This window comes from Neophocaena asiaeorientalis, unplaced genomic scaffold (genome assembly GCF_003031525.2).
Source record: "Neophocaena asiaeorientalis asiaeorientalis breed wild unplaced genomic scaffold, Neophocaena_asiaeorientalis_V1.1 scaffold438, whole genome shotgun sequence".
NCBI lineage: Eukaryota > Metazoa > Chordata > Mammalia > Artiodactyla > Phocoenidae > Neophocaena > Neophocaena asiaeorientalis.
The window spans coordinates 4,662,515-4,677,183 of record NW_020173491.1 but is presented as its reverse complement, the minus strand read 5'-3'; the positions used below and the strand labels follow the sequence as shown (position 1 = coordinate 4,677,183).

Here is a 14,669-nt window from a genome sequence, read left to right as displayed (position 1 = left end):
TTGGGCTGCATATATCTTCCAAATTAGTGTTTTCATTTTGGGGGGATAAATACCCATAAATGTGATTGCTGGGTCATATGACAGCTCTATTTTTAATTTTTTGAGGAACCTCCATACTGTTTTCCACAGTGGCTGCACCAATTTACATTCCCACCAACAATATACAAGGTTCACTTTTCTCCACATCCTAGCCAATACTTGTTATTTCTAGTCTTTTTGATAATAGTCATTCTAACCGGTGTGAGGTGACATCTCACTGTTGTTTTGACTGGCATTTCCCTGATGATTAATGATGTAGAGACTTTTCATGTACCTGTTGGCCATCTATATGTCTTCTTTTAAAAAATGTCTATTCACATTTTCTGCCTATATTTTAATCAGATCGTTTGGGTTTTTTTGCTATTGAGTTGATACGAGTTCTTTATATATTTTGGATATTAGCCCCTTATCAGATGTATGATTTGCAAATATTTTCTCATATTGAGTAGGTTGCCTTTTTCTTTTATTGATGATTTCCTTTGCTGTGCAGCTTTTTAGTTTGACATAGTTGCACTTGTTTATTTTTGCTTTTGTTTTTGGTGTCAGATTCAAAAAACTCATCACCAAGACCTATGTCAAGGAGCTTACCAACTAAGTTTTTATTCCAATGACTACTAGTTTCTACTTTTGTTTTAGAAAGCCCTAAGTTAGAATTATCATCATTCCTTTGTAGGTGGGTCTTTTTCCTCTGGTTGTTTTAAAAAACATCTTCTCTTTGTTTGGTGTATCGTACTTGCACCAGGATGTTTCTTGAAGTGGATTTAGTTTCATTTATCCCTGCAAGATTCACTTTACTTCTTGAATCTGAGGATTCATGTATTTCATCAAGTCTGAAGAATTCTCAGCTGGTAACTCTTAAAATAGGGCTTCTCCCTTATGCTCTCTAGTCTGTCCCTCTGGAACGCCTATTAGACATACACCGGACATTATCATGCTATATATACTCTTCGTATCTAAAAAGATTTTTTATATACTCCATTGTACTGGTTTTTGGTTTGTTGCCTCTCAGCTCTAAATTTACTGCCTCTCATACCTTTTGCCAGCTCTAAGAAAAAAAAAACAACAACGGATCTAGGCTCTTTATTTTTTCTTAGCCAGCCAATGTGATATTAAGCTTTGTCAGTAGTGGGAGCTGGAGAAGAAAGGCATTTTACTTCCTGGTTGCTGTGAGCTCCTCCACTGCTCAGCTCCTATAGCACATGCAGCTTCCTCAGTGCCCAGCTCTTGCAGTTCATGCAGTTTCTTTAGCACCTCTTGCCCAGCAGCTTCTCCTGAGCAACCTCCCCCTGGGTGGTTTTGTAGTGGAATGCCTCCAGTGAGACACTTCCCCAAGAAAAGCTTGGCAACCCTAGAGGGTGGATTTTCAGCTGTTTTTCAGCTCAGGTGTGGCAGCACAACAACTTTTCTTCCATCTAGTGAGCTGTGGTCATACCCTCCCCAAAAGGTCAGAACCTCAGCCCTGGTGGGGACAGCACCCTTCCTTGGCTGCTGTATCTCAGCCTTAGGAATAGTGGCTATTCCTATATTCTTTCAAGTTCTTGCCACTCAGTATTTCAACCCCCCTATTATAGTCAATAGCTCTTTACATTAAACTTTCCCTGTTCAAATTACTATGTGGTTTTTCTCTCCTGATTGGCTCAAACTGATTCATCACGCTACATTATGGATAACTTCCTCTATTTTCTAAATAATTTCTTCTCTCGTGAGCTGTGTCTAATCTGTTTCTCCAGCAGGATGTTGAACTTATTTGTTGAGTTTTAAATTTCAACGACAGTATTTTCCACCTTTAAAGTTACATATAATTCTCTTTCATATGTCCATTGTCATTTAAAATCTTATCTTGTCTCTCTTTTTTTCCTAGTTCTTTCTTTAATGTCTTTAATCATCTAAAATTTTATTTATTTTCTATTTCAGGAGATATATTAACAGAAATTCTTAAAGATCTAATCTTGTTCTTTGTTGTAGTGTTACCATTCACTCATGGTAAATTGCTCCTCATAAATTAAAAATTTTTGGATTTTGACCTCATTTTATGGAGGGCTTTATCTTCAAGACTCAAGTGTAATCTAGATTGAAGTCGTTTCTTCTAACTGTTCTTTTTCTTTTAACCAAGTACCTCAAGGGTATTACCAGCTTGGGATCTCTCTTTATATTACATTTTTGCCTTGAGAGTTCCTGGACCATGCAGATTAAGTAAAAGAAATCAAGCCATAAACTCAAGCGAAGGCAGGCCTATGGCTATGAATTTTCAGGGGAAACAATTTTCTCCCTACCCAGAAACCATGCTGAGATAAATTTACTTGTTTCCCTGTGCTGTTTGGCAGAAGGTACTACCCTTTAAGGGTTCTGACTTTACTGGATTTCATTCTCACTGCTACACACTGGCCTAAGCCTCATCTTTCTTCCTCAATATCCAATTCCCTTGGCAACCAAGACCAACAAACCCTACCTGACAGCCATAGCACTGTCTAGTCTTTACTATATTCTCACAAATATTATAGAAATTATTCTCCTCTTTTAACATCATTTTCCCAACCCAACAGATTATATTCTGTACTTTCAACCAACTCTTTTTCTTCCTTTTGACTTTCTATAAACAGAACACCTAGAACTATGCTTTAGCAGCTCAGAATTCCTCTGGGCTCCACCCTCTACTTCAGATCACTTTATCTGTTGCTGTGTGCTTTTAGTATCTAGCTCTTATTCTGCTTTGAGATTTTGCCCCTGAACACTGTGTTTCTTTGGTTCCTAGCAGTGTAGCATGTTGGGAATCCCCATTTCACCCATATGGCCAAACCAGCCTCCAGCTTGTCTAGAAGAGGAGATCAAGCAAATTCTGAATGGTTATTTGTGATGTCTGGCAACTTAAGTTAGTCACTAACTTAGCTAATGTTCTAAGAAATGATGCATAATGAAAATGTATGAAGGAAAAACATACAAAAGAAATAGCAAGCAAAAGAAAACATGGATAACTAGATTCGAGGATTTAAAATCATGATCCAAAGCATACCTCTATATCATCTTTAAAGATAGCTGGGGCAGGTTTGTATTCTGGATCTTCCACATCCCTGTTAAATACCAACAAATGCTATAATTATCGTACTGAACTTCAAATTTCTCGTGGTAGGACAAACAAATGGGGTATTGTTGGAAGGACTTCTTCGTATGTTTTAATGGTCCGACTGAAGTCTCTTCTTCAGCCAGAGGAGCCCAAGCCTAATAGCGTGAAGGCTATTTACATGGCAAGTCAGAAGAAAGCTAGTTCTAATTTACTCTTACTCCCAAGTTCACTTATAAATGTGGTATTAACCTTAACATAGTCTCTTACTTTTCTCTTTTGGTAAGAAAAGAAAGATAATAAAGGCCTCATAATAGGTATAATGAACAACATCATATTTCTCTTCAGTTGTAATATGCTTAGCTTTCTTCTTCCCTCCTAGGTCCCTAAAATTTTAGTCTTAATTGCCATGACCATTAAGAACGGAAAAATGAAGGACTCATCAAAAGAATGGGTGTGGGGAAGGTCTGGTCTCTTCCTTCATTGCACTCTGTTAGACAAGTGCTAACTTATTAGAGTATCATTACCTCTTTTGAATTGTAAACTCCAATTCTCGTACTGCTACATTATTTAAAGAGAAACATCACCGACATAGAATATGCTGATGTTGATAGAGCTATATGGAGAATTCATGACTCTGAAATCCACGTACCCATCCATATAATCGTTCGCCCTCTGTTCTGCAGCAACTGCTTTCTCATCAGGTTTTCCCACTCTTTCCAAGAAGCATAATGCCGGGTCTGCTCGGATAGTGTTATATTTTTCATAACCTAGAGGGATGACCAATTATGAAGGTTAAAAAGGATAAAAAGAAGAAAAAAATATAAATGTAAGCATTCCTCATATTTATGATGAGTGATATTTCTGGACTGAAAGGACCATGTATTAAAATGACATTGATTAAACATGTTTTCTAGAAATTATCACAAACATTACATGGTCTGGCAATATGTATATTTAAAAATCTAGATTAAATATATCAGTTAAAAGGAAAAGAGGAAAAACTGACCACACATATCTCACATAAAAACTCTTCCTGAGAGGGGACGTTGTGTGAGACTTACGTCCAAGAGAAGCAGTTCCCATATGCCACCCATTCATGAGGAAATGTAGTGACGGACAAACATAGCTTGGGAGTGTATGCTTTATATGATGTATATTAATAATATGGGTGTTACTGAAATAAAGCTGTAAGTGGAAATCAATAAATTGAGAAGTAGCTGAATTACACTATACGTAGATGAAGACTCTACCTATCTTACTTCTCACTTACCATGTTTAAAAACTCCAATAAGGAGTGACTTATCAGCATCAAAATCCCACCATTCAGCAGGAACTTCTGAGTGGTCTGGTTCTGGGACCCAAACATCAATGTCACTTAAAAAAAAATCATGATACGACTTTATAAGTTACTATAAACAAGTCTAAGAGGGGGCAAAATTTTACACAGCTTCTAAAAAACATTGTGGTTTTTAAGAAAAAGAGGATACAATTTTATTTCATTAAAATAATTTTCCACAATTACCACATATTAAAATTATAAAACTGCACAATAACAACAAAGGTTCCATAAAATGAATTAATATTCTTAAGCGCAACAGAAGAAATAAGTTTCAACAGGTTTACTTTATTCTTAAGGAATCATATTCTTTCCACTAATTTCCTTCAGATATAGACAAAAGGTTCTATCAGAAAGTAGTCTTATGTCAGCAAACATCTTGGCAAAAATCATCTGGGTCAAAAATTTCACTTTGTATATGAGGAGACTGAGGCCCTAGAAAAGCAAATGAATGGCTCTAGGCTGTAAAACAAGTTATGTCTCTTTTAGACCGCTATTGCTAGGAAAGTCACACTGAAAAATTAAGCACTGCTTACCAGTAAAGGAAGCCTAGCAAAGAGTTAATAATGTTTGACAAGGATTAGCAAATAAGTATCATTAATTTTGATATAAATACACGTCATTCTTATATTGTATTCAACAGTCAAAGAGACTGGATAGGGTAAATTACCTCAGAGAATCAAATATTCTACTTGAGATTTTCCCTATGACATTAATGTATTATCAATTTCCAAAGAATCAGAGATATAATAAAAAACAACACAAATTATATTGAGTAGAATTTCATTCTTCATTGTGGCACCATAAATTTTATAAATTAATTAAGAAAGGCCTATAGGTGTGAAGAAATGGAGCGTTTCTTACTTATAACTAAGTTGTGTGGCAAAAGTTCATCTGTAAGTTGGTTGTCTTTGTGAATGCAAAATAAATTTTCATACAGATATAAACTGATAAATAAATGGTCAATATGTTCCTGGGCTAGTCCACAAGAACCCAACAGTTAACCACTAATATAGTTGAAATAGAAGATATTGACAATTAAAAATAGTTTTAAGTTTTTATAAGTAAATAAGTCATAAAAAATGGATTAAAAAATTACTTTTTATTTTTCGTAAGTGTTTTGCCAGGAGACAAAAAGAAAATTTTCAATACTCTAAACGCACACCTCATTATATTTTATTTTGTTTAAAAACAGAAATGTCACAATCACAATATTTTTTAGCTTAGTGCAGAAACAGAGAAAGAGGAAGAGAGATTTTCTGGTGATATGGCAAAAGTTGAAAAATAGATGAGGAAAAATACAGTTAAAGAAGATATTTATTTTTTATTGCATTCCTGGTCAGGATTAAACAAAGCAGAAGCACAGAATGACAAAAGAAAGAGGAAAGAACACCGGAGACAGGATGCCAAAGGGGGAAAAATAAAGTGGGTCAGATACTGTACTTCCTCTTACCAATCATCAGGTAGCACTCTAAAGCTCAAAATATTGTGACTGTCATCTGAGGTGGAAGGTTTTTCCTCTTTTTAGAGAGTAAAAGGCACTAAATATATACCTCATGGGTTTAAAATATATATATTTATTTTAACATCTTTATTGGAGTACCATTGCTTTACAATGCTGTGTTAGTTTCTCCTGTATAACAAAGTGAATCAGCTATACATATAGACATATCCCTCCGTCTTGCGTCTCCCTCCCACCCTCCATTATCCCACCACTCTAGTTAGACACAAAGCACCGAGCTGATCTCCCTGTGCTATGTGGCTGCTTCCCACTAGCTACCTATTTTACATTTGGTAGTGTATATATGTCTATGCCACTCTCTCACTTCCTCCCAGCTTACCCTTCCCCCTCCCTGTGTCCTCAAGTCCATTCTCTACATCTGTGTCTTTATTCCTGTCCTGCCCCTAGGTTCTTCAGAACCACTGTTTTTTTTTTTAGATTCCATATATATGTGTTAGCATACAGTATTTGATTTTCTCTTTCAACTTACTTAACTCCGTATGACAGACTCTGGGCCCATCCATCTCACTACAAATAACTCAATTTCGTTTCTTTTTATGGCTGAGTAATATTCCATTGCATATACGTGCCACATCTTTCTCAATTCATCTGTCGATGGACACTTAGGGTGCTTCCATGTCCTGGCTATTGTAAACAGAGCTGTAATGAACATTGTGGTACATGACTCTTTTTGAATTACAGTTTTCTCTGGGTATATGCCCAGGAGTGGGATTGCTGGGTCGTATGGTAGTTCTATTGTAGTTTTTTGAAGAACCTCCATACTGTTCTCCATAGTGGCTGTATCAATTTACATTCCCACCAACTGTGCAAGAGGGTTCCCTTTTCTCCACACCTTCTCCAGCATTTATTGTTTGTAGAGTTTTTGATGATGGCCATTCAGACTGGTGGGAGGTGATACCTCATTGTAGTTTTGATTTGCATTTCTCTAATGATTAATGATGTTGAGCATCCTTTCATCTGTTTGTTGGCAATCTGTGTATCTTCTTTAGAGAAATGTCTACTTAGGTCTTCTGCTCATTTTTGGATTGGATTGTTTGCTTTTCTGATAGTGAGATGCATGAAATGCTTGTGTATTTTTGAGATTAATCCTTTGTCAGTTGCTTTGTTTGCAAATATTTTCTCCCATTCTGAGGGTTGGCTTTTCGTCTTGTTTATGGTTTCCTTTCCTGTGCAAAAGCTTTGAAGTTTCACTAGGTCCCATTTGTTTATTTTTGCTTTTATTTCCCTTTCTCTAGGACGTGGGTCAAAAAGGATCTTCCTGTGATTTACGTCATAGAGTGCTCTGCCTATGTTTTCCTCTAAGAGATTGATAGAGTCTGGCCTTACATTTACGTCTTTAATCCATTTTGAGCTAATTTTTGTGTATGGTGTTAGGGAGTGTTCTAATTTCATTCTTTTACATGTAGCTGTCCAGTTTTCCCACTACCATTTATTGAAGAGGCTATCTTCTCTTCATTGTATACTCTTGCCTCCTTTATCAAAGATAAGGTGACCATATGTGTGTGAGTTTACCTCTGGGCTTTCTATCCTGTTCCATTGATCTGTATTTCTGTTTCTGTGCCAGCACCATACTGTTTTGATTACTGTAGCTTTGTAGTATAGTCTGAAGTCAAGGAGCCTGAGTTTTCTTTCTCAAGATTGCTTTGGCTATTTGGGGTCTTTTGTGTTTCCATACAAATTGTGAAATTTTTTGTTCTAGTTCTGTGAAAAATGCCAGTGGTAGTTTGATAGGGATTGCACTGAATCTGTAGATTGCTTTGTATAGTAATTTTCATAATGTTGATTCTTCCAATCCAAGAACTTGGTATATCTCTTCATCTGTATGTATCATCTTTAATTTCTTTCATCAGTGTCTTATAGTTGTCCGCATACAGGTCTTTTGTCTCCTTAGGTAGGTTTATTCCTAGGTATTTTCTTTTTGTTGCAATGGTAAATGGGAGTGTTTCCTTAATTTCTCTTTCAGAGTTTTCATCATTAGTGTGTAGGAATGCAAGAGATTTCTGTGAATTAATTTTGTATCCTACTACTTTACCAAACTCATTGATTAGCTCTAGTAGTTTTCTGGTAGCATCTTTAGGATTCTCTATGTATAGTTTCATATCATCTGCAAAGTGACAGTTTTACTTCTTTTCCAATTTGGATTCCTCTTATTTCTTTTTCTTCTCTGATTGCTGTGGCTAAAACTTCCAAAACTATGTTAAATAATAGTGGTGAGAGTGGGCAACCTTGTCTTGTTCCTGATCTTGGTGGAAATGGTTTCAGTTTCTCCCCATTCAGAATGATGTTTGTTGTGGGTTTGTCACATATGGCCTTTATTATGTTGAAGTTAAGTTCCCTCTATGCTTACTTTCTGGAGGCTTTTTATCATAAATGGGTATTGAGTTTTGCTGAAAGCTTTTTCTGCATCTATTGACATGATCATATGGTTTTTCTCCTTCAATATGTTAACATGGTTTATCACATTGATTGATTTGCGTATACTGAAGAATCCTTGCATTCCTCAGATAAACCCCACTTGATCAGGGTGTATGATCCTATTAATGTGCTGCTGGATTCTGTCTGCTAGTATTGTTTTGAAATTTTGGCATCTATGTTCATCAGTGATATTGGCCTGTAGTTTACTGTGTTTGTGACATCTTTCTTTCTTTGTGATACCACCCTGTGGTATCAGGGTGATGGCCTCGTAGAATGAGTTTGGGAGTGGTCTTCCCTCTAATATATTTTTGAAGAGTTTAAGAAGGATAGGTGTTAGCTCTTCTCTAAATGTTTGATAGAATTCGCCTGTGAAGCCGTCTGGTCCTGGGCTTTTGTTCGCTGGAAGATTTTTAATCACAGTTTAATTTTCAGTGTTTGTGACCAGTCTGTTTATATTTTCTATTTCTTCCTGGTTCAGTCTCAGAAGGTTGTGCTTTTCTAAGAATTTGTCCATTTCTTCCAGGTTGTCCATTTTATTGGCATATAGTTGCTTGTAGCAATCTCTCATGATCCTTTATATTTCTGCAGTGTCAGTTGTTATGTCTCCGTTTTCACTTCTAATTCTATTGATTTGAGTCTTCTCCCTTTTTTTCTTGATGAATCTGTCTAATGGTTTATCAATTTTGTTTATCTTCACAAAGAAACAGCTTTTACTTTTATTAATCTTTGCTATTGTTTCCATCACTTCTTTTCCATTTATTTCTGATCTGATCTTTATGATTTCTTTCCTTCTGCAAACTTTGGGTTCTTTGGGTTTTTTGGTTCTTCTTTCTCTAATTGCTTTAGGTGTAAGGTTTGGTTGTTTATTTGAGATGTTTCTTGTTTCTTGACATAGGACTGTATTGCTATAAATTTCCCTCTGAGAACTGCTTTTGCTGCATACCATAGGTTTTGGGTCATCATGTTTTCATTGTCATTTGTTTCTAGATAGTTTTTGATTTCCTCTTTGATTTCTTCAATGATCTCCTGGTTATTTAGTAGCATATAGTTTAGCCTCCATGTGTTTGTATTTTTTACAGATTTTTTTTTTGTAATCAAGTCTTACAGTTGTGGTTGGAAAAGACACTTGATATGATATCAATTTTCTTAAATTTACCAAGGCTTGATTTGTGACCCAAGATATGGTCTATCCTAGAGAAAGTTCCATGAGCACTTGAGAAGAAAGTGTATTCTGTTGTTTTTGCATGGAAGGTCCTATAAATATCAATTAAGTCCATCTTGTCTGATGTGTCATTTAAAGCTTGTGTTTCCTTATTTATTTTCATTTTGGATGACCTGTCCATTGGTGAAAGTGGGCTGTTAAAGTCCCCTACTATTATTGTGTTACTGTCGATTTCCCCTTTTATGGCGGTTAGCATTTGCCTTGTGTATTGAGGTGCTTCTATGTTGGGTGTATAAATATTTACAACTGTTATATCTTCTTGGATTGATCCCTTGATCATTATGTAGTGTCCTTGTTTGTATCTTGTAATAGTCTTTATTTTAAAGTCTACTTTGTCTGATATGAGAATTGCTACTCCAGCTTTCTTCTGATCTGCATTTGCATGGAATACCTTTTTCCATCCCCTCACTTTGTCTGTATGTGTCCCTAGGTCTGAAGTGGGTCTCCTGTAGATAGCATACATACAGGTCTTGTGTTTGTATTCATTCAGCCAGTCTATGTCTTTTGGTTGGAACATTTAATCCATTTACATTTAAGGAAATTATCGATATATATGATCCTATTACCATTTTCTTAATTGTTTGGGTTCGTTATTGTAGGTCTTTTCCTTCTCTTGTGTTTCCTAACTAGAGAAGTTCCTTTAGCATTTGTTGTAAAGCTCGTTTCGTGGTGCTGAATTCTCTTACCTTTTGCTTGTCTGTAAAGGTTTTAATTTCTGTCAAATCTGAATGAGATCCTTGTTGGGTAGAGTAATTTTGGTTGTAGGTTTTTCCCTTTCATCACTTTAAATATGTCCTGACACACCCTTCTTGCTCACAGAGTTTCTGCTGAGAAATCAGCTGTTAACCTTATGGGGATTCCCTTGTATGTTATTGTTGCTTTTCACTTGCTGTTTTTAATGTTTTCTTTGTATTTAATTTTTGATAGTTTGATTAATATGTGTCTTGGTGGGTTTCTCCTTGGATTTATCCTGTATGGGACTCTGTGCTTCCTGGACCTGTTTGACTATATCCTTTCCCATATTAGGGAAGCTTTCAAGTATAATCTCTTCAAATATTTTCTCAGTCCCTTTCTTTTTCTCTTCTTCTTCTGGGACCCCTATAGTTCGAATGTTGGAACATTTAATGTGGTCCCAGAGCTCTCTGAGACTGCCCTCAATTCTTTTCATTCTTTATTCTGCTCTGTGGTAGTTATTTCCAGTATTTTATCTTCCAGGTCACTTATCCATTCTTTTGCCTCATTTTTTCTGCTACTGATTCCTTCTAGAGAATTTTAAATTTCATTTATTGTGTCGTTCATCATTGTTTGTTTGCTCCTTAGTTCCTCTAGGTCCTTGTTAAACGTTTCTTGTATTTTCTCCATTCCATTTGTAAGACTTTGGATCATCTTTACTATCATTACTCTGAATTCTTTTCCAGGTAGACTGCCTATTTCCTCCTCATTTATTTGGTCTGGTGGGTTTTTACTTTGCTCCATCATCTGCTGTTTATTTCTCTGTCTTCTCATGTTGCTTAACTTACTGCATTTGGGGTCTCCTTTTCACAGGCTGCAGGTTTGTAGTTCCCGTTGTTTTTGGTGTCTGCCCCCAGTGGGTAAGGTTGGTTCAGTGGGTTGTGTAGGTTTCCCGGTGGAGGGGACTGGTGCTTGTGTTCTGGTGGCTGAGGGTGGATCTTGTCTTTCTGGTGGGCAGGACCGTGCCTGGTGGTGTGTTTTGGGGTGTCTGTGAACTTATTATGATTTTAGGCAGCCTCTCTGCTAATGGCTGGAGTTGTTTTCCTGTCTTGCTAGTTGTTTGGCATGGGCTGTGCAGCACTTTACCTTGCTGGTCGTTGAGTGGAGCTGGGTGCTAGCGTTGAGATGCAAATCTCTGGGAGAGCTTTCGCCGTTTGATATTATGTGGGGCCAGGAGGTGTCTGGTGGACCAATGTCGTGAACTCGGCTCTCCCACCTACAAGTCTTAGGCCTGACACCCAGCTGGAGCACCAAGACCCTGACACCCGGCTGGAGCACCAAGACCCTGTCAGCCACATGGCTCTTACATGAGTACTTGGCACACAGAAAGCACTTGATAACTGTGAACTAATATTGCTATAACTGTAATTACAGGCACAAGCTGGGGGAGCGATTCATCTTCCTGCTAGTGTTGGATGGTCTCCTGCAGAGGTGGGGGCTGGCTGTGGTTCATCATGGGGACAAAGACACTGGCAGCAGAAGTTCTGGGAAGTACTCATTGGTGTGAGCTCTCCCAGAGTCTGCTGTTAGTCCCACCAAAGAGCTCTACCTCACGGTTTAAATGTGCCATATGCATGTTAAGTGTTCCTTAACTGCTAGGGAAAAGAATACAATAAGGTGCACGTACTCCTATTGTTGATTTCTGCTTTTAGAGATTCAGTTCATGTGCTATCTCTTGCATAAAGCCTCTAACTTCCCCAGGCTAGATCATCCATTCAAAATAGATTTTTAAATCTATTTTGATTTAAATATTCATTTTGATTTAAATATTCACAGTATTCACAATGTGCCAACAATGGTAATAGTAAGACATATCCTTGCCCTTTTGAAGAGGTATCTGCAAAACCTCTTCAATGCCTGTGATGAGTGCTGTAACAGGGCACTCTGGGTATGTGCTTTACCCAGACATCAGAGGACAGGGAGGCTGAGTTGATGTTGGCTGAGCAGTAAGAGAGGGAAAATGAAAGAAAATGGGGAAGAGAATGTTCCTGCAAGAATGCAAAGGCCTGGAGGCATTAGTAACCATGGCATATTTGACAAATGCAGATCTAAAGTTCAGAAGAGAGATGTGGGCTAGAATTAGGTTCGGAAGTCATCAGTATGGAAATATAAATTGATGCTGCAGAAAAGATGTGAACACCCAAGAGTAAGTGACGAGAGGGCCTATGTGAACACATTTAAGAGACAGGTGGAAGAGAAGACTGAAAATGAAAAGTGGCAAGCAGAAAGCTAAAAAGAAAATCTACAGGAGAATGGTATCACAGACACATTCTAATAATATGGAAGTGATCAATAAAGGTAAATAAGATAAACACTATGATATATCCATCAAATTTAGCAGTGAGAATGTGGGTGAAGAACTTCTTAAAGTAGGTGGTGGAGTGAGGGGGTAGAAGCTGAATTGTAGTGGAATGTACAGTGAATGCGAGAAAAGAAAAAGAGGACAGCAAATACAGATACTTCTTTAAAAAAAGTTTGGCTGTGAAACCAAGGAGAGTAATAATATGGTAGTCTGAGAAGAACTGGGTGCAAAAGTGGTGTGTGTGTGTGTGTGTGTGTGTGTGTGTGCGTGTGTGTGCATGTGCATGTGTGTGTGTGTTGAGAGAGACGTAAATATCTTAAAATCCAAATAAGAAGCCAGAGAGGGAAAGAATAATGAAAGAGGATAATTCATAGATCACAGTACAGTTCCTGGGAAATCACAAGGGGATTGAATGCAGTCAGACCAAGGAAAAAGAGGAGTCAATTAGTCAACAAGTATTTACTGGGTGTTACTATTTCCCAGATTCTAGGGGCTGGGAACACAATGATCAATAAGACAGATAGCATACTTCACCTTCAACCAGCTTAAATTGTAATGATAGGGGAAATACAATTTAAAAAATAAATATAAGTTTTAATACTAGTAGGCAACATGAATGAGATAAAATAAGGTTAAATAATAGTGGGTGACTGGTGGGCTGCTTTAGCTAGCGTGGGCAGGGAAGGCCTATCTGAAGAGGTGAAACTTAAGCTGAGACCTGCATGATATGAAGGGGCAGTTCTGTGGAAGATTAAGGGAAAGAATATTTGTAGTAGGGGGAACAGCACAGAATGAGCCTGACATGTTGGAGGAACATTGTGGATGAGAGACAGAATGGAGGAAGAGGTCCCAGAGTTATGTAGGGCACTGTAGGATTGGGCTTTATTCTAAGAGAAATGAAAAGCAACTGGAAGGTTTTAAGAAGTGCTTTGGCCTGATTTTTGCTTTAGAAAGATCACTCTGGCTGCTGTGTGAAGGTCCAACTGTAGACAGGCAAAATAAGAGGCAAAGATGGGAAATCCCTGGTGGTCCAGTAGTGGTTAGGACTCTGTTCTTCCACTGCAGGGGGCCTGGGTTTGATCCCTTGTCCGGGAACTAAGATCTTGTATGCTGCGTAGTGCAGCCAAAAAAATACCCAACAACTCTTGGAAAAAGAAGAGGCAAAGAGACTCACTTAGGAGGCCACTGAAAAAGTCTAAACACAAGATAATGGTGGCTTGGACCAGGGAGTTAGCAGAGGAGAGTGAAAAGTGCTCAGGTTTGGCATATACTTTGTCAAGCTAACAAGTCTTCCTGTAGGGTTTGAGGAGAAGAGAAGAATCAAGAATGATACCAGAGCAACTGGGTGGTACATTTAATAGGATGGAGAAGGCTTGTATGTGTGAAGGTGGGGAGGAAAGAATAGGAGACAGATTTGGGAGATACACGGGAAGTTTGAGCTGTTAATTCGATTTTTCAAGTGGAAATGTTTAGAAGCAGGTAACTCAGAGCTTAGAGCTGAGGGGAAAAGTCTGGCATGAATATGTAAATCTGACTGTCATCTGTGTAAAGATCATATTTAATATGATGAGGTTGCATGAGTTTACTGAAAGGGAAAGTACAGATAAAAAAGCTGAGGACACACGTCTTGGTCAATCCAACGTCTAGAGATCTATTAGAGGAATAAGAGCTAGCAAAGGAAAATGCAAAGGAAAGACCAATATGGAAAAAAGGACAACCAGGTGGTAGCAGCAAGGATGTGTACTGAAGACATCACTTCAAGAAGGGAGAAGTAGAATAAGTTGAGAGACTGATCTCATGGTAGGTTATTAGTGGCCTGATTAAAAATCATTTCAGCGGGAGAGTGGAGATGAAAGATTAATTGGAATAGATTGAAGAGAAGATGCAAGGTAAAGAAGTAGAGACTGTCAACACAGACAACTCTTTATTTTCATGAAGGGGAGTGGAGAAATGGAGTAGTACGATGTATGTATGATACATGATATTAAGAAATGTATATATGCCAAGAGAATGATTCAGAAGGTGATTACAGGCGTAAAG

General features: G+C 37.6%; 1 protein-coding gene across 8 annotated transcripts in view; it reads right to left on the bottom strand.

Annotated features, from left to right (window-relative positions):
• CHD9 (chromodomain helicase DNA binding protein 9) overlaps positions 1-14,669 on the bottom strand; it is a 244,148-nt gene that overhangs the window by 29,784 nt on the left and 199,695 nt on the right. For all 8 annotated transcript variants that reach the window (XM_024747342.1, XM_024747341.1, XM_024747344.1 and 5 more), the window contains 3 exons: positions 4,371-4,474; positions 3,750-3,867; positions 3,050-3,107 (listed from right to left, as the gene is read on the bottom strand). In XM_024747342.1, the coding sequence (XP_024603110.1) occupies positions 3,050-3,107; positions 3,750-3,867; positions 4,371-4,474 (280 nt within the window). The remainder of the gene's footprint in view (positions 1-3,049; positions 3,108-3,749; positions 3,868-4,370; positions 4,475-14,669) is intronic.